The sequence below is a fragment of the Orcinus orca genome, chromosome 10 (assembly GCF_937001465.1).
Source record: "Orcinus orca chromosome 10, mOrcOrc1.1, whole genome shotgun sequence".
NCBI classification, from domain to species: domain Eukaryota; kingdom Metazoa; phylum Chordata; class Mammalia; order Artiodactyla; family Delphinidae; genus Orcinus; species Orcinus orca.
The window spans coordinates 7,819,530-7,838,157 of record NC_064568.1 but is presented as its reverse complement, the minus strand read 5'-3'; the positions used below and the strand labels follow the sequence as shown (position 1 = coordinate 7,838,157).

At 47.3% G+C, this 18,628-nt stretch overlaps 1 protein-coding gene across 9 annotated transcripts in view; it reads right to left on the bottom strand.

The window, feature by feature from the left end:
- Positions 1-18,628, bottom strand: part of SRGAP3 (SLIT-ROBO Rho GTPase activating protein 3) — a 259,375-nt gene that overhangs the window by 60,695 nt on the left and 180,052 nt on the right. For all 9 annotated transcript variants that reach the window (XR_004485868.2, XM_033437233.2, XM_033437228.2 and 6 more), the window contains exons 7-10: positions 17,633-17,854; positions 15,985-16,086; positions 12,122-12,319; positions 7,849-7,933 (exon numbers count right to left, since the gene is read on the bottom strand). Coding sequence is in view for 8 of the 9 variants with exons in the window: in XM_033437233.2 (XP_033293124.1) it covers positions 7,849-7,933; positions 12,122-12,319; positions 15,985-16,086; positions 17,633-17,854 (607 nt within the window). In the remaining variant the exon portion in view is untranslated. The remainder of the gene's footprint in view (positions 1-7,848; positions 7,934-12,121; positions 12,320-15,984; positions 16,087-17,632; positions 17,855-18,628) is intronic.

Below are 18,628 nucleotides of genomic sequence, written 5' to 3'. Positions count from 1 at the left end.
AAAATAGAATCATACGATATGTGGTCTTTTGCATTTGGCTTCTTTCACTGAGCATAATGCTTTTGAGGTTCATCCACAGCATGATTCAGTACTTCATTATTTTTATGGTGCAGTAGAGAACCTCTAAGCCGGTGCTGTCCCATGGAAATATAATGCAAGCCACAATTTCTAGTAGCCACATATAAAAAGTAAAGAGAAACATGAAAGATTAATTTTAATGATACATTGTATTTAATCTAATATATCAAAAATACTATTTCAATATGTATCAATATAAAAATTAATAAGATATATATATTACTAACTCTTTGAAATCTGGTGCTCGTTTTACACATCTCAATTCAGACTAGCCACGATTCAAGTGTTCGATAGCCTCATGTGGCTTGTGGCCACCATATTGGACAGAACAGCTCCAGACCCTAGAATCCCATCTAGCATTCACATGAAGGGACTTTATTCAAAAAAAAAGAACTGAGCATTTATATTTCTCTATTGTTTCAGAAAGCAATGCTGAATGGGGAGAAAAATGAGGGGAGGAAGAGAGTTAGAGAAGTCTGAGAATAAAACTTGGAGCGAATCAGCACACAATTCCTTAATTCCTGACCAAAGCCACAAGCAGTTACAAGAGTGACTGCAACCGGCTGAACAGAAGCCAAAGGAGGAAAGGAGAAAAGTTGGGTAAAACAGGAAAATTTGCTCTGCTTAATTTGATTATGTGCCTGGGGTCTGGGGCAAATTCCTACCAGACATCAACTTGAGTTAAATTTTCACGTAGATCTAAGACCCTGAGTTGAAGCTGACGGCAGCCCACTCATGAAAGCGTCAGCCAGTGGCCTGGGTTGACTATAAAGCACATCATTTCCCTTAGAGCTGTAGTCAGCTGTGCAACTCTGACTGACAAAGGGGACCTAGGAAGAGGTTCCAGCTCTACCTCCTCTTAGTTCCAGAATTGCCCACTCCCCTACATACTCACTGTGGTCCAGGCACAGTGCCCTTCTTTTATTCCTACCTCACCACATCCCTTCCTGCCTTCACACAGGCTGTTCCCTCTGCCCCAACACTCTCTCCTCAGTTTTTCACACAGCTGACGCCTTCCCATCCTTCAGTCTCAGCTTAAACATCACCTCCCCTCGGAGGCCTCTCTGATCACCCAACCTAAAGCAGGTGCCCCAATGCTCCCCAACCCCGTACACAACTATTCTCTATCTCAGCCCCAATTTTCTATTCGAGGACACTCACAGTTATAATTCTTTACTTAATGGTTTGTTTCCTGTTTGAGGTCTCTCTTCCCCACGAGGGCAGGAACCTTGTTCGTCTTGTATATACTGTGTCCCCATGGATGGATGGACAGATGAATGGATGGCCGGGGGGGGAAGAAAGGGGTAGGTAGGAATCAAAGGATCTGAGTCCTGGAGTAGAATGTGTCAGAACACACTCAAGACAGACCTTCCTCTGGCAACGAATCGAATTTATTCTCCTTCAGCTTTGACTCACATTCCAGACCTCAAGAACCTCTTTACCAGAAACATCTTTTGGAATATGGTGTTTCAACTTCTAACAAATAACAGAAATTAAAAATGTTCTGCCCTTTACCACCTGAGATCTCTTCAGGTTTTAAAAATATATTTTATACTTGGTGGCTCAGTCATTTTCTAGAAGGTCAGACTGTCTGGTCCCGGTGGACATTTTGCTCTGTGATGGGCTATTAAACCTTGGCCTGAAAAGGTTATATCTCATCCCTTTTATAGACAATGCACCATTCACCCCAGAGGGGCTATAGAGTAAATTGAAAACCCACCCATATCTTAAGTGTAAAGCCTGGAGCTTACTGACTAACCAGGGCAATAAAGAGCTCAGAAATCTAAGACTCAGAGATGATAAACTAAGAATCCTCTGGCCAATAAAACGACATAGCAACAGCCAAGGGCACATAAGGGTGTGTGCTCTTGTTCCCAAGATGTGGCAGCGACATTTGTAACAAGGAATGACAATTTGCAGGGCACCTAGAAGCATTTTGACTTGTGTGCCATGTTCAAAAATTCGCTTCTAAGTGAGGGTGACCCAAAAGACCTAGTTTCCTCCAACTTGTGGTTTCTTTGAGGCGTGCTGTCAAAAGAGTACTGGAGAGAAACTGAGGCACTAGACATGATATTTCATTTCATTAAAAAAAAAAGCTTTGTATCTTTTTAGTAAAAATATTCCACTTGGCCCCATATTTCTCACCTGTTTTCAAAATAACCAGCTTATCCCCCCAATATATAATAGCTCTCAGATGACCTAAAAAGGCCATTGAGGCAGGTGTCACCCTACCCTAGCCCCACTCTTAGAAGAGCTTTCTACTGAATGGAAGAGTTAACATGTCCAGGTGGAGGGGAATCATCTGAAGATGCTCAGAAGAGTGAATTAGAAGATTCTGAGCATTCTTTGGCCCGCTCAATTTTTTCATGCCCCAACTTTGCCCAACGGGCAAGTTCTTTATCAAACTAAGTCAGCGCAAATTCTCCCCTTTCCCCTAATGCCCTTAGAATCCACATATACCTTTATTGTGCAGGGGAGACACAAAAATGACTGAAGATTTAGTTTCAGCTTGAGTAATTCAGTAATTTACTAACTTCAGTTAATAATAAGGTATCAATATTCATTAATTGTGACAAATATACCATATTCGTGTAAAATGAAGATGTTAATAATAGGGGAAATTGGATGTGGAGTATATGGGAACTGTACTACCTTATCTTTGCAACTTTTCTATAAATATAAAACTATTCTAAAACAAAAAGTTTATTAAAATTTAAATAACTATGGAGAACACTACGGAGGTTCCTTAAAAAACTACAAATAGAACTACCATATGACCCAGCAATCCCACTACTGGGCATATACCCTGAGAAAACCATAATTCAAAAAGAGTCATGTACCACAATGTTCATTGCAGCTCTATTTACAGTAGCCAAGACATGGAAGCAACCTACGTGTCCATCGAGAGATGAATGGATAAAGAAGATGTGGCACATATATACAATGGAATATTACTCAGCCATAAAAAGAAACGAAATTGAGTTATTTGTAGTGAGGTGGATGGACCTAGAGTCTGTCATACAGAGTGAAGTAAGTCAGAAGGAGAGAAACAAATACCATATGCTGACACACATATATGGAATCTAAAAAAAAGATGGTTCTGATGAACCTAGGGGCAGAACAGCAATAAAGACAAAGACGTAGAGAATGGACTTAAGGATACGGGGAGGGGGAAGGGTGAGCTGGGAAGAAGTGAGAGGGTGGCATGGATATATATACACTACCAAATGTAAAACAGATAGCTAGTGGGAAGCACTGGCACAGGGAGATCAGCTCAGCGCTCTGTGACCACCTAGAGGGGTGAGATAAGGAGGGTGGGAGGGAGATACAAGAGGGAGGGGATATGGGGATATACGTATGCATACAGCTGATTCACTTTGTTATACAGTAGAAACTAACACAAGCAATTATACTCCAATAAAGATGTAAAAAAGAGGAAAAAAAACTTCTCCAGAATTGACCAGTCTAACAAGACCCATCCCATTTATCAAAAGCAGCACAGTGGGCTTTCCTCACTGCTGGCTTATGAGAAAACAGGACTGTGGAAATTCTTCTAGATGGCTCTTTCTTAGCCTCCATTATACTTCTGAAGTTGCATTTTCAGTTTTTTGCTGCTCTTCAGCTCAAAAGTCAGATGAAGGACTCATAAATCACATCTCAAAGCAAGGCGCAGCTGAAGGCTAAATAAACTTGGAAGACCAAATGGATCACGAGTTACGCCAACCAAAACTAATTATTATTATTATTTCATTAAGGCCATTCAGGCAAGGGCAGGAATAAAAGGTTGCATGTGAGAGCACTCACGGAGGAGCTGGAGAGAAGCACTTCCTCATCTGGGATCTTATTTTATAAAAGAACATCTTGTTTTCTAAATCCAGGGTATCTGATTTCAAAAGTACAAGTAGCCAGCAACTCACATGGACCCACATTTTGCTACAACTCATGAGCAGCAGCCCCCAGTCCCATGATCATAAAAACTGATTCTGTGAGCTGTGGAAGCTGCCCCCGTCACACACACACCCAAGCTCCTCTCGAGGACTTTCTGTCTCTCCCCTTTCCCTATATTCTTGCTGTTCTTGTTCCTCCGTGTTACCCAGACTCCTCCATGGCCCCATTCGCCTGGTCCAATACTGAAATGTCAGGATGGGCAGAATGTAGAGGGGTGGGACAGGGGAAATGAAGAAAAAGCTCATTGCAACTCCTTCTCCCCCACTCTTCCTCTCCATCAATGAGTTTTGACAAATGTAAACACCCATGTCTAACTACCACCCAAAGCAGGATATAGAACATTCCCATCACCTCCAAGAGCTCCCAAGCTCTCACCAGCTAGAACACAAAAAACTAGTCTATGGCAATAGAAATCAGATCAGTGGTGCCTTGAGGTGGAGGATGGGGGCAGCTGAATGCAAAGAGGCACAAGCAAACTTCCGGGTGGTGGTGACAGGTGAATGTATGTGTTTGTCAAAACTGATTTCTACACATAAAATGGGTGCATTTTATGGTATATCCATTATATGTCAACAAAGTTGATTGAAAAAATTCCATTGGTATTAGTTTTAAAGTCCTGGCTATTCCTTCAAGCCCTAGTTATTCATCTTCCTTGAAGCCTTTCCAGCTCTCCTGGGCCCACAGCGAAACCTCCCTCTCTGGACTCACAACCCTCAGAGTCTGTACTGTTCGCCTGGCAATTCAGTCAGTATTTCTGTGTGATAGTGTTATCGTTATTTAATTTTTTATGAATTCATGTGTTGTCTCCCAGCGAGAATGTTAAGTGCCTTGGGGTTGGGAAATGGTTTCATTTTTCACCAGTTCTTCTAAAGCATGGGGCTCACAAATGCCAAGCACCTGCAGAGCCTGGCAGCCCCCTTGATAGCTGCTGAGTGGACAGGAATTAGGGACTTGTGTGGCTGGGACACAGCCACTAGAATGTGCACCCACAGGGAGAAGAGAGCGAGCCAGGGAAGGCAAGGACATGTTGCGGACAGCGAACTCCCACCGGCAGTGACCACCAGCCCCACAGCCCAGCACAACTCTTGTCCTGTCACACTCCTTCCCCAGAACACTCCTGGGAGCTCTCTAGGCTGCTTCAAGCTGTCATCTCGGGATCTACTGGCGTCATCATCTTAGAAATTCCCTCCATCTCTCTTGTACTGCCCCCTGTTTCCCAGACCCCATGTTTTCTTTCCTTTCAGTGGAGCACATCCTTCAGCCAACAGCCCTCTCTAAACAGAACACAAGACTATCTCTGAGGTTGCCCAGTAGCTTCAGAAGCCCCAGGTCAGCTCCTCCCCTCAAAGCTGAGCCTCATACCCGGCTCCAGGGCCGCCAGGACTTGCTGTAAACCATCTGTGAACTAAAAATGCTGGCTGCCATATCAGTAAACAAGGGATGTTGCAGGCATCAGCCACTACAGCCACTCCCAACGGAGAGCCCTGAGGGAACTTGGGATGGAAACATAATGCCCAGGGACTTCCCTGGTGGGCCAGTGGTTGAGAATCTACTTTCCAATGCAGGGGACAGATTCAGCCCCCGGTTGGGGAAATAAGATCCCACATGCCACAGGGCAACTAAGCCAGAGTGCCGCAACTACTGAGCCTGTGCGCGCTCTAGAGCCCACGTGCCACAACTAGAGAGAAGCCCGCGTGCCGCAACAAAGAGCCCACGTGCTGCAATGAAAGATCCCACATGCCGCAACAAAGATCCCGCGTGCCGCAACAAAGACCCTGCGTGCCGCAACTAAGACCCGAAGTAGCCTAAATAAATAAATAAAACATAATGCCTACCAGTGAATCATCAGATACTGCAGCCACCCGCCACCTGCCCACCCCCCTCAACAAACGGTGCACCCTGAGGAAACTCAGCATGAGAAAAGACAGGATACTGGCTCCAGAGAGCTGAGGTGCATATCAAAGGAATGATTGCACTGAGCCCAGACTCTTGCATCTTCCCATATATAGAAAAGTGCCAAATTCCTTAACGTGAGATGTCTGGTTTTCTTTTATTAACAGCAATCTTTAGATGTTCTGACTACCTGGTCTTTGTTGCAAAAACTCCTATATATCCTGGCTCCCCACCTTGCCTCTTTGGAACAGTATCTCAGAGTTATCTGAGATGCTGTGCCCTGGGCTTAAGTCCTCAATTTTGTCCACTGAATAAAATATAACTCTCAGCTCTTAGGGTGTGCATTTTTGTTTTCAGTTGACACAACCTTGACCTTGGATGGTTTCTAGTTCGTGTTCTGGTGACCTTTCCATTCAACATTCATTCAGTGGCTACTGAGTGCCTGATATGAGCCAGGCACTGTTCTAGACACTAGATAAAGTGGTAGACAAAATAAGCAAGGAAGTCCCTACTCTGGTTGAAGATATGATGCTCTTGGGGGTGGGGGTGTGACCAACGACAATAAGCAGGTGAACAAATAGTATATAGGAGGATTTCACATGGTGATGAGTGAGATGAGGAAAATCAAACAGAAAGAGTGTTGGGACAGAGGTGGTGATTCCTTGAGGTTGGGTGTCAGAAGGGTCTCAGGAGGAAGTGACATCTGTGCTGACAGCTGAAGGATAGGGAGCCATCCACACAGAGACATGGGGTAAGGGCATTCCAGGCAGTGGGAACAGCAGATGCAAAGGCCCTGAGGCAGGAATAAGTTGGATGAGCTTTTTTTTTTTAACATCTTTATTGGAGTATAATTGCTTTACAATGGTGTGTTAGTTTCTGCTTTATAACAAAGTGAATCAGCTATACATATACAAATATCCCCATATCTCCTCCCTCTTGCGTCTCCCTCCCTCCCACCCTCCCTGTCCCACTGCTCTAGGTGGTCTCAAAGCACCAAGCTGATCTCCCTGTGCTATGCTGCTGCTTCCCACTAGCTATCTATTTTACATTTGGTAGTGTATATATGTTCATGCCACTCTCTCACTTTGTCCCAGCTTACCCTTCCCCCTCCCCGTGTTCTCAAGTCCATTCTCTAGTAGGTCTGCGTCTTTATTCCCGTCTTGTCCCTAGGTTCTTCATGACCATTTTTTTTTTTTTTTTAGATTCCATATATATGTGTTAGCATACGGTATTTGTTTTTCTCTTTCTGACTTACTTCACTCTGTATGACAGACTCTAGGTCCATCCACCTCACTACAAACAACTCAATTTCGTTTCTTAGATGAGCTTTGATGTGCAGAAAGGAGCTCAGTGCCACTGGAGAACAGTAGGGAAGTGGAGGATGGGTAGATGAGGTCAGCGAGGCAGGCGGAGGTCAAGTGACCTTGGGCCTCGTGTGCCATGGGAGCAGTTGGGATTTTATCCCACCCATCGTTGGAAGCCTTTGGGGAGCTTTAAGTCTAGTCCCAGGTCTCCCAAGGACCAAACTCTGCTTTACACGTATGCATTTTTCTTCTTGAACCTAGAATCCTGGCCAGGCACTCCAGTAGTATTCCTGGCAAACAGAATCTGCTAAAAAGCAACAGTGCAGATGCCTGTTCCCTGAATCCCACCCCCTACCTATTGGGGACCCTCATCACTTTATCTGGGACCCTCCTCCACAACCCAAACTAAGACTTGTGCTTGCCCCATAGTTTCTGCAGCCAGACTGGACCCCCTCAGCATCTGTACCAGAGCTATTTTCCCAGATTGCTCATCCCGGTAGGTGGCTCTAGGACCAGACCTCATTCCACCAAGTGCCCGGGATCTCCATGTGAAACAGCTCAAGGGGCCACAACACAACCCAGCGGGAAGACAGCCCCCCTTGCCAGCCTCTGCCACCTGACTCACCTTCGCCCAGAGTCTGCTTGAGTAAGTCATGCTTGGCCTGTAGCTTAGTGATGAGGTTACTGCCGTTCACATATTCTTTAAATTTCTGTAAGACACAAGGCACAAGGACATTACAGATCGCAGGGCCAAGTCCTGCCATTTCTGCTTCCATAATGGACCTCCAGGGCGGGAGGCCACCCTCAAGGCCCCAGGCACAGGGAAAGGGGTTTCTGCGTCGGCTCCATCAGATCCCCAGCTCTGCCAAGCATGGCTGTCCAGTCCTATGAGGCATTTCAGTTCAGTTTGGGAACACAGAGAAAGCTCGGGGGATGTGCGCAGTGAAAGGTGCTTCTGTCAGGTGAGGACTGCAGGAGCCCGGGCAGTGGGCTTCTTTAGCCATCAAATTCCTCCATGCTTCTGGGCCAAGAGCATGCAGCCGAGACAAGAAAGCGTTATCAGATCTGTCAGAGGGGAGCCTCAGAACATGTCTTCTTTTATCTGGCTGCACTCTGAAGGAGGAAGGGCATTGCAGGCCCCTGGAGACGTTCCTATTAAAATAACCCGAACTGCATTTGGGGATATGATTTTCTTCTTTTTACAGATGAGAAAGGTGAGGCTGGCACAAGAAATGATTTGCCCTAGGACCCCAGGCTGCCTCTAGTTCTGGGGCCTGGCCAAACACAATGCACTTGGAAGCAGTGCCAGGAACGGGGCACCCAGAACAGAAACACATCCACCTGCCCCCAGTTCAGCCTGGCCTCAGCCATGCCTCTATACAACTACCAGCTTCCCTCGGCCCTGCCCACCCCATGTCGCCCAGTCACAGGCCAGGAGCCCTCTCTGCTGGACCATGAGCCACTGTAGGCACCGTCCATGCAGGTTCCTTTCTGGATCCTCGGTGCCTACAGCTGTGCCAGGCATATAGTAGGTGCTGAGAAATTCAGCTGAAATCTCTGACCTGGTGGGACTGACATAGCAGGGTAAGAGAGAGACAATAAACTAACAAAAACGTAAGTAAAATACACAATTGGTCAATGGTGGTGAACGCTAGGGATGGAAACAAGGCAGGAATGAGGAACTGGGAGTGAGGGCAGACCTCACTGCAAAGTTGCCATCTCAGCCCCGGCCTGAAGGAGGTGAGGAAGACAGCCGTGTGGGTGCACACGGGAGGGAAGGGTCTAAGCAGAGGGGAACGCAATTACAAAGGCCCTGAGAATGAAGGCACAGGAACAGATGTGATTGCCCCAAATCTGCCAGCTAGTTTCTCACCAAAAAACCCATTCTATTCCCCAGCCAGAAGGCTCAGAAAGGGCGCAGAGGAGCAAAGAAGTGTGCCTCAGCAGCTCAGGACATCTGGAATGTCACCATCTTCCCGCTGAAGACAGGTGTGGGGAAAGGCCCACGGGGAGGGGGCTGACATGTGCCCAGATAAGACTGAGGTCACCGCACCCTGGCCCCTCCCTGCTGGGTTTCTGGGGCTTGTGGCGTCCTGTCTCCTTGGCCGTGGTCCTTCTTAGCTCCTAGGGCCTTGTCCCGTGGTTGCTAAGAGTCACTCCCCCTTGTATCTGTAGACGGTTTTCAAACATGTACATCTGGTCCTCACTGCAGTCTCAGATGACAAATGGTGGAAGCATCACCATTCCCATTCTACCCAGAAGGAGAAAGAGCTCAGAGCTGTGGTCACTCAGTGTGCGATCTTGGCCAGATTTCTGAACATTTCTGGACCTCATGCCCTCCTCAAGGTAAAATGAGTAGACTCATGGTGCTTCTCCAAGTGTGGTGCAGGGACCAGTGGCCTCCTACCCAGCTGGGGAGAGTGTCCACATGCAGATTCCTGCTCTGGAAGACTGTGAGTCTAACCCGAGGAGGACACCACAGAGGCCCAGAAGTGCTCACATTTCCAGGGTGCCACCTCAGGGAGGGTGGTAGTCTGGGAACCTACGTTTTCAACAAGCTTCCTACATGATTCAAAAGCACACTTCGGTTTGATAACTACCCACCTATAGGCTCTCTCTGGATGCTTCCAGTAATATAGCCCTCTGATTTTATCGCCCTGTGTTTAAGAATTCACCATAAAAAGCAGAGCTGCGGTATAAGTAGGTATTCTCTCCACCCTGCCTCACTGTCCCAAGCCAGGTGAAGCTCCAATCCCAAACTTGTAACTCATGCTTTGGTGGGTTAGTGCAAATTACACCTGGTTAGTGCAAATTACACACTGGGGCTCTGGGGCTTGGGGATCCTGGCTACTTCTTCCAAGCTTCACCCAGGCTTCACGTGTGACCCATGAAGGAAAGAATGCCATTGAATCGTATTAATGTTTGCTTTAAAAGGAGTGTTATGTCCTTAAAATACCTAAATGTCACAACATCACGTCATGAGGTGTACTAGCCAACCAGGTTGATAACTTGAATATTCAGATCAACATATAACATCCATGACCCCCATCATGGATGCTGTCTTTTAATTTCAAGCAGGCTGAACCCCCTTCTTTGCTCCTGCTGCCTAAGTGACAATATTCACCCACACTCCTCACTTATCTTTGTAACCCGTAAATTCTCTACAAACACAGTAGGCCCCTCGTGGAAGTGGTGAGCCCCCGAAACTGGCATGGGCTGATTCACACAGTATTCACGTAGTATGTGCTAAATAGATACCTGAATGAGTAAATGAGTGAATCGGTTCTTTCTTGAAAACAACAAAGTCAAAGAGTGTTGACAAAGGAAATGCAGTAGGCGTCAACCGTTGGTTTTTGACAGGGATTTGATGAGGCCTAGCATGAAATGGAGCTGGATGTTAGAACTGGGTGGGTTTGTGACTGGTTAAATGACCACAATCTAAAAGTGCTGATTAATGGATCAATATTAGCCTAGTGGCATGTTTTGAATAACTCTGTCTTTGGCCTGGGCCCTGAAGTACCAATTAGTTTTTTTTTTTTTTTTTTTTTTGACAAACTTTAAGGTACAGAAGCCACGCTTACTGAATCTGCAGACACAAGGTCTGAAGAGACAGCATACGTGATGAGCAGCCGGTCAGGATCCTGACAGTCTGGAACCATGAGCTGAACCCATCAAGAGGAAATCTAAACGGTGATAAACATCAGACCCACCCAAGACATCACCTACACATCCCATAGGAGGAGGGTGGCCTCATTTAATGGCAGTACAGTGGGAACAGAGATTTAGCTGATACTAGCTTAAAAAAAAAAAAAAAAGAATATGGTCTTAGGACATACGGAAAGAGAAGCATAGCCCCTAATGTGGAGGGAGGTGAAAGTTTAGCCCTGCTCTGTGCTGGTCACTCCCCTGCTGGGAATCTCACTTTAGAAGAAGCACCGACAAGTGGGACAAGTGGAACACATTCCGGGAGAGGGTCGCTAGGATGCTGAGGGCACTCAAAACAAAAGCTTTAAGAGGCTGGATCGAAAGAAGTAGATATGTTTAGCCTGGAGAAATAAAAACCCAGCTCCCTGCAACCTTGCCAGACTGTCAAGTAGAATTAGCCTCTCTCTGGGTTGCCCCAGAGAACAGAATTAAGATCAATGACCAGAAATCCTAGTGAGGAAGATTTCTGAAGATAACAGAGATACGGGAAAACATCATAATATCTATAGCCAGCCGCAAGCCAAACAAAAGGGTTGTTTGGGGAAGGAGGGAGCTTTTTAATCTGGGGTTGTTCAAGCAGAATCTGAATGACTTTTGGGCAGGGATAAGGTTGAACAGGGTCCAACATCAGATGGAAGATGTAAGGTCCTTTCTAACCCCATTCCATGTTCACTAAATACATGTTGAAATAAAGCCCCAATGGCTCTCATTCCTGTTCCTCCTTGGCCAAGTGAAATGTAAGTAATCTGGGATTTTACATGAAGGGCTGGCAACTCACCAGCAATTTGCAAAGATCACTCAGGGTGTTGTTTGCAGAGTCCATGCCCAAATTTGACACAACTTGACATGACAACCACACACTAAACTTGGGGGTTGTTACTTGGGGCGTGCACCTGGCTCTGTTCGCCCCTTTTCCTCTCACCCTACTGAACACAACTCTCTCTGTATTTTTTCTAGAAAAGGAAAATCACAATAACTGTCAATCCAAGATCAAGGCTGGTGCTACCCACTGGTAGCTCACTTTCTGCATTTCACAAAGCCACGCCAGGCAATTTAACCTGAAAACATGCTGGAAGACCTGTAGGTCTAACGGACCCACGTGGTTCCTCTGGCTCCCAGTAGTTTGGGCTGCTCCCCAAAATCACTGCCGGTGGGGGGGCAGACAGAGGGTCTTGGGCCAGGACGCCACTTACTGTAAAATAAAACATTTCTGTCTCCTGCTGGTTGGCTCTCCTCTTGGCGATGTTGAGCTTGCTCATGTAGGTCTCGGAGGCAGCTGACTTCACAGACTCTGTGGACCGGCTATGTTGGAAGGCATCGGAGACGTCAAAGTCCTCCACAGTCAGCATGTCCTGCAAGGTCTGCATGGTGGCGTCCAGGGTTTTTCTAACCTGGGGAAACACAAAAATCCTTCAGGTTGACAAAAATCCTTCAGCCTCAGAATGCCTTTGACACTCATAGCCCTTTCCCAACCGTTCCTTGATTTCTTCCACACAAAGCATCAGGAGGCAGGCAGGACAACGATGCTCATTCCCGTTACAGTGATGTGGAAAGTAAGGCCAGCAGCTGGCTGGGGGGAGAAGCCAGGTGGCCTAATCTAAAGTCAGGCCATGGGACTGCTTCTGCTGGAGACAACGTCGGAGAAGGTTGTGACCAACAAGGAACTTCGGTTTTGAGGTTTGTGTTTCTTTATGGTTATACAACCCCAAACCAGCTCCTACTGGGAGGCAGGTCCCTGAGGAGGAGCAACGCTAGAAACGCTCCCCGTTTCCTTCATCCAGAGAAGGGAGGGGACACAGTCTGGATAAGGGCAGCGCTGTCCTCAGTGAGTGAACTCCTCTGCTGTCGGCCACTGAGTCCACGCAAGCCTGACTGAGACAAAACAGCCTCGAGGAAGATAGACCCAAGACACACGCATTGTGCTCGGTCCTCCAGGACTCCGACTCCTCTCCCGGGACCGAGCAGGACCTCGGAGGCTCCACACGCAGGGCCCCGGCCTCCCCACAGCCCTTCACTGAACTGTGCCTAAAGGGCGTACTGGAACTTGGATGGAGGGTCGCTCCAAACACAGTCCTGGGGGAACTGTGTCCACATTCGCTCCACAGTGATTGCTGCTCAAAGCCTCCCTTGTCACTCAGATCTCAACTTAAAAGTCGCCTCCTTGGAGAAAGGACAGCCTATTCAATAAGTGGTGCTGGGAAAACTGGACAGCTACATGTAAAAGTATGAGATTAGATCACTCCCTAACACCATACACAAAAATAAGCTCAAAATGGATTAAAGACCTAAATGTAAGGCCAGAAACTATCCAACTCTTAGAGGAAAACATAGGCAGAACACTCTATGACATAAATCACAGCAAGGTCCTTTTTGACCCACCTCCTAGAGAAATGGAAATAAAAACAAAAGTAAACAAATGGGACCTAATGAAACTTAAAAGCTTTTGCACAGCAAAGGAAACCATAAAGAAGACAAAAAGACAACCCTCAGAATGGGAGAAAATATTTGCAAATGAAGCAACTGACAAAGGATTAATCTCCAAAATTTACAAGCAGCTCATGCAGCTTAATAACAAAAAAACAAACAACCCAATCCAAAATGGGCAGAAGACCTAAATAGACATTTCTCCAAAGAAGATATACAGAGTGCCAACAAACACATGAAAGAATGCTCAACATCACTAATCATTAGAGAAATGCAAATCAAAATGACAATGAGATATCATCTCACACCAGTCAGAATGGCCATCATCAAAAAATCTAGAAACAATAAATGCTGGAGAGGGTGTGGAGAAAAGGGAACCCTCTTACACTGTTGGTGGGAATGTAAATTGATACAGCCACTGTGGAGAACAGTATGGAGGTTCCTTAAAAAGCTACAAATAGAACTACCATATGACCCAGCAATCCCACTACTGGGCATATACCCTGAGAAAACCATAATTCAAAAAGAGTCATGTACCAAAATGTTCATTGCAGCTCTATTTACAATAGCCCAGAGATGGAAACAACCTAAGTGTCCATCATCGGATGAATGGATAAAGAAGATGTGGCACATATATACAATGGAATATTACTCAGCCATAAAAAGAGACGAAATTGAGCTATTTGTAATGAGGTGGATAGACCTAGAGTCTGTCATACAGAGTGAAGTAAGTCAGAAAGAGAGAGACAAATACCGTATGCTAACACATATATATGGAATTTAAGAAAAAAAAATGTCATGAAGAACCTAGGGGTGAAACAGGAATAAAGACACAGACTTACTAGAGAATGGACTTGAGGCTATGGGGAGGGGGAAGGGTAAACGGTGACAAAGCGATAAAGAGGCATGGACATATATACACTACCAAACGTAAGGTAGATAGCTAGTGGGAAGCAGCCGCATAGCACAGGGAGATCAGCTCGGTGCTTTGTGACCGCCTGGAGGGGTGGGATAGGGAGGGTGGGAGGGAGGGAGACGCAAGCGGGAAGAGATATGGGAACATATGTGTATATATAACTGATTCATTTTGTTGTGAAGCTGAAACTAACATACCATTGTAAAGCAATTATACTCCAATAAAGATGTTTAAAAAAATAAAAAATAAAAATAAAAAAAAAAAAAAAGTCGCCTCCTGGTGACATCAGGCCTCCCCCCACCCACCCCCGACCACCATCCTTAACTTACTGTCTGATATTCTGTGTACGTATTCACTTATGGGTTCGTTCGCTTCTGTGTTTTACCACCTGTCTTTTCTCACTAGAACATAAACTCCGTGAGAGGAGGTACTATATTGTCTCATCCACTCACTGAACTCTGCACAATGTTTAGCGCATAGTATGTGCTAAATAAATACTTGAATGAATAAATGGGTGAATCGGTTCTTTCTAACATAGGCTCACAGAAGCTCAGGTTCAAAACTGAGCATTTCCATGGCCATGAACAGCCTACCCAGAGGAGCATGTGCTTCACCCTCCTTTCTGTGCCCCGATTTTCAATTTAAATTCCATTAACATTATTATCCATATACAGCATATACCGTTCCATGTAAACAATTTAAAACGCTTCATGGGAAGATGTAGGGCATAAATAAAGAAAGAAAACACTCTGGCCATATCCTCTCTCTTCTCAGGTTTGATAAACAAATATATAATTTGTCTCCACATAACCACCCCCCAGGGACTGCTTTGATTCGTTCATCCTTAGCTACACTCTGGCTCATGTTCGTCCTGGCTACGTCCTTTTTGAAGACGCAAAGCAACCTGCCCTCTCTGCCTAGAACAGCCCTCTTGAGGTCTGAAGACAGGGACCACGGCTCCCCATCTCCAGCTGCAACTGCACTTCTCAAGGATGGACATGCCCATGATCTTGGGTGACACTCCCATGTCCTGGTGTCCTCCAATTGGGTGATGTCCTCCCTGGGTGGGGGCATCCTGGCTGGAACAGGAGGTCTCCCATGTGGCCTCATCAGTGCACATCAGAATGGAGCCACTCCAGCTGGTACTTCCATTTGTGCCCACCTGGCAGAAGTCCTGAGCCACCAGCTGCAAGGGAGGTGTGCTGGCCACGGTGAGACAGAAGCTCCCTGGAGCTCAGAATCTATGACACATTTAGTGTGCCCTGGGTTATTTCATTGTGTAATTTAAAATACCTACTACATTTCTGATGATAAAAATAACATAAGCTCACTGCAGAAAATAGAGAAAAGCACAGAGAAGAAAACAGAAATCACCTATACTCCTGCAACCCAGACAAAACCACTATCAACATTCAAAGTATTTCCTTCCAGTCTTTTTCTCTATGCCCGTGAATATGCACAGAAACGTGCACGCATACTTCAGTTTATCCTGGTTAGGACAGTACTGAACATAGAGTTCTACTTCCTCCTTGCTTTTCTTTAACATCTTGTGAGCATTCCCCATGCCATCAAAGATTCTTGGTGTAGTTGGTTTTGACAGTTGTGCATGTTACAGATGAACCCTGATTTCTTACGTGTTCCATGGCAAGAGTAGACTCTGCAGGACCAGTCAGGCCTTTGTAAAGAAATCCTCACAGGGTGGAGGGGCTCACTCACCTCCTCGTTCTCGATCTTGAGAGTGGCCAGTCTGGACTGCAGCTGGTGGTACCGCATGAGCAGTTCCGTCTGGACGGGCTGCTGAGCACTGACCTGGCACACCTGCAGAAATGACAGCCACCGCCTGCGGTTGACCGGGGCCCTTGCCACCTGTGCATAGCTGGGGCCGGCCTATCATTAACATCCCCATTGACAACTGCAGAAACAGGCCTGGAAAGGTTAAGTGACCTACCCAAGGTCACACAGCTTGTACCCAGCGACACCAGAGCCAGCCGGGAGCCAGGGGCCACCCTCTCACGCTCTCGGTTGTGGTCTACATTTGTGCAGCATGTGACGGTTTGCTACTCAGAGCTTGGACATAATCTCATTAAGTGAGACTAATTGGTTAATTTCCAGGCAGGAAGTGGTGGTAAGGAAGCAACTGCCTAAGAGAAGCCAGTGAAAAGAACAAAGGATGGGAAACAGTCAGCAGAGTGGCCCAGCAGGAAGATGCTTGAGAGAGAGGCAGGCATGGGGCAGCGGCCCTCTCACAGGGGCCGCTGAGAGAGGAGGGGAGAAGAGAAGAAGATGAGAGAGCGATACTGTTCGCCTACACCCATTCCCACCAGGGCTCTCACTACCTGTGGGCTGGGCTGCCTGCCGTAACTTGGCTGAGCTCATAAGGGACAGCAGGCCTCTGTTCTTTACCACTAACTGGGCAACCCGACCCTGCAGTCACCAGCTGATGAGCCAAAGGGCTGGACATGAGGGCACAGGGATGGGGCAGGAGCTGTGGGGAAGCCCGGCAGAAGGCATCTCTTGCAAATGAAGAAAGTGGGCAGAGCCACTGGAGGGTCCAGCAAATGCCATCGTTAAAGGCGCCTCCTGGTCCCTCCCTGCTAAGCAGGTACAGCGACAGCCCAGCTGAGCTCCCACTGGGATCCAGAGGCTGGCTGGGTCCCCCTGACTCTCGTGTGCCTGGGGGGAGGGAACAGGGCCACTAGGAGAAAGTTCTGGGCACATGTCCCTGGGGTAGAGATGGTGGAGATGGGGAGGCAGATATGACACCTGGTGGCTCTCTCCGTTGGTTCCAGGGACTGGGGCCTGAGCCCTGGAGAGAGGGAGGAATGACATGGAAAAGCTCAAGGAGCTATTTTCATAAGAAGTTGTGTGAAACTCAGGTAACTAGTGTGCTGCTTAGGGGCTAGTGAAGAGCGCCTTCTCCCATTTTTTTTTCCAGAACATAATGAGGATGTGAGCAGCGCAAGCCCTGAAGAAAACTGGGTTGGCTGGTACTCCAAGGGCTCACGGCACTGGAGCACAGGTCCGAGTGGCTCTGCTGAGGCCCCGCCTTCGGTGATTTGAGGCCATCCATCCGAGGGGAGAACGTGAGATGATTGTCTGTGTGCAGATGTGGGACTCCCTTGGGGTCTTCTAGACATAGCTGCGAGGGATTTCATGGGAAGCTATGGTCTCGCAATTCTGCAGGTGGGGGACTTGAGCTGCCAAGATTAGGGTATTCGTGGTAAACTCCTCAGCTAGGGAAGCCCATGCACCAAGAACTTGACCCCAGGCCTCTCCGCTGACGTTCTCCTCCCACTGATGCTCTGGGAGCCCACGGGAGACAGATGGAAGCAACCTCAAGCATGGGCTCCTGGGAGAAGCCTACCTCGTCCCCCATGTGGGGCTGGAACTCAAACTTGAGGGGGGGACAGAAGACCTGGTTGCACATGTCCATGACTGTGTGCTTGTCACTTCGGGAATCCAGGTTGTCCACCGCGTTCTCGATGACGTCCAGCCCCTCATGGCGAGAGGTCTCCAGGTTGTACTCGGCTGAGAGGTAGGTCCGGAAGGTGCGGGCCAGGCTGGCATGAAAGCCCAAATCACAGCACTTGGAGAGAAGCACACACAGAAGGTGCAGGTGAGGGTGGTGACATGGAGGTGGGGCCGTCACAGTGACTTACGACTACCTCCTATTCCATGGTCAAATCTTTCATGCTGGAGGCCCTCATGCACTTTGGAATCTTACCACACAAGTCATGGCAAAGCCCTCGGAGGGAGCGGGGGACTGCGATCTGGGCAATGACAGTGCTCCTCGCGGCTCCCCAAACTCACTGCTTTCTTTCTCATCTCCAGGCCTTTACACACGCATTCCCTCTGCCTGAAGACTCTTCCTCTCTCCTCCTGCCTAAATACTCTTCCTTTGGTTTCAGTTTAGAGGTCACTTCCTCCAGGAAGCCTTCCTTGATGTTCTCCCCACTCAGAGTTCACACCAGGTGTCCCTCATCCAGGTGTCCACAACTCCCTCCACCTCCCTCATGGTAACACCCACTGCTTGGCATTACGTTTGCCTTTAATGCATCAGGGTTATGTAGGCTGAGCTCCATGAGGACAGACCCCCTGGCTCTTATCCACTGTTGTACCTCAAGAGCTAGAGCTAGAAGGCACTCAATAAAAATTTGGTAAATAAAAAGATGAAAGGGTTGGGTGAAAAAGAAAGCTGAAAGGTAGGAAAGAGGAGGGGTCTGGCCCCCGGGCATTTGGAAGGCAGGACCAGGCAGCTCCCTCTCCTGGGGGTGGTGATAATGGCGATAATGGGTCCCCTCTGCAGCCAAGGGAAGAGCGGTGACCCTCTGACTTCCTGACGGGATACACCCAGGCCAGA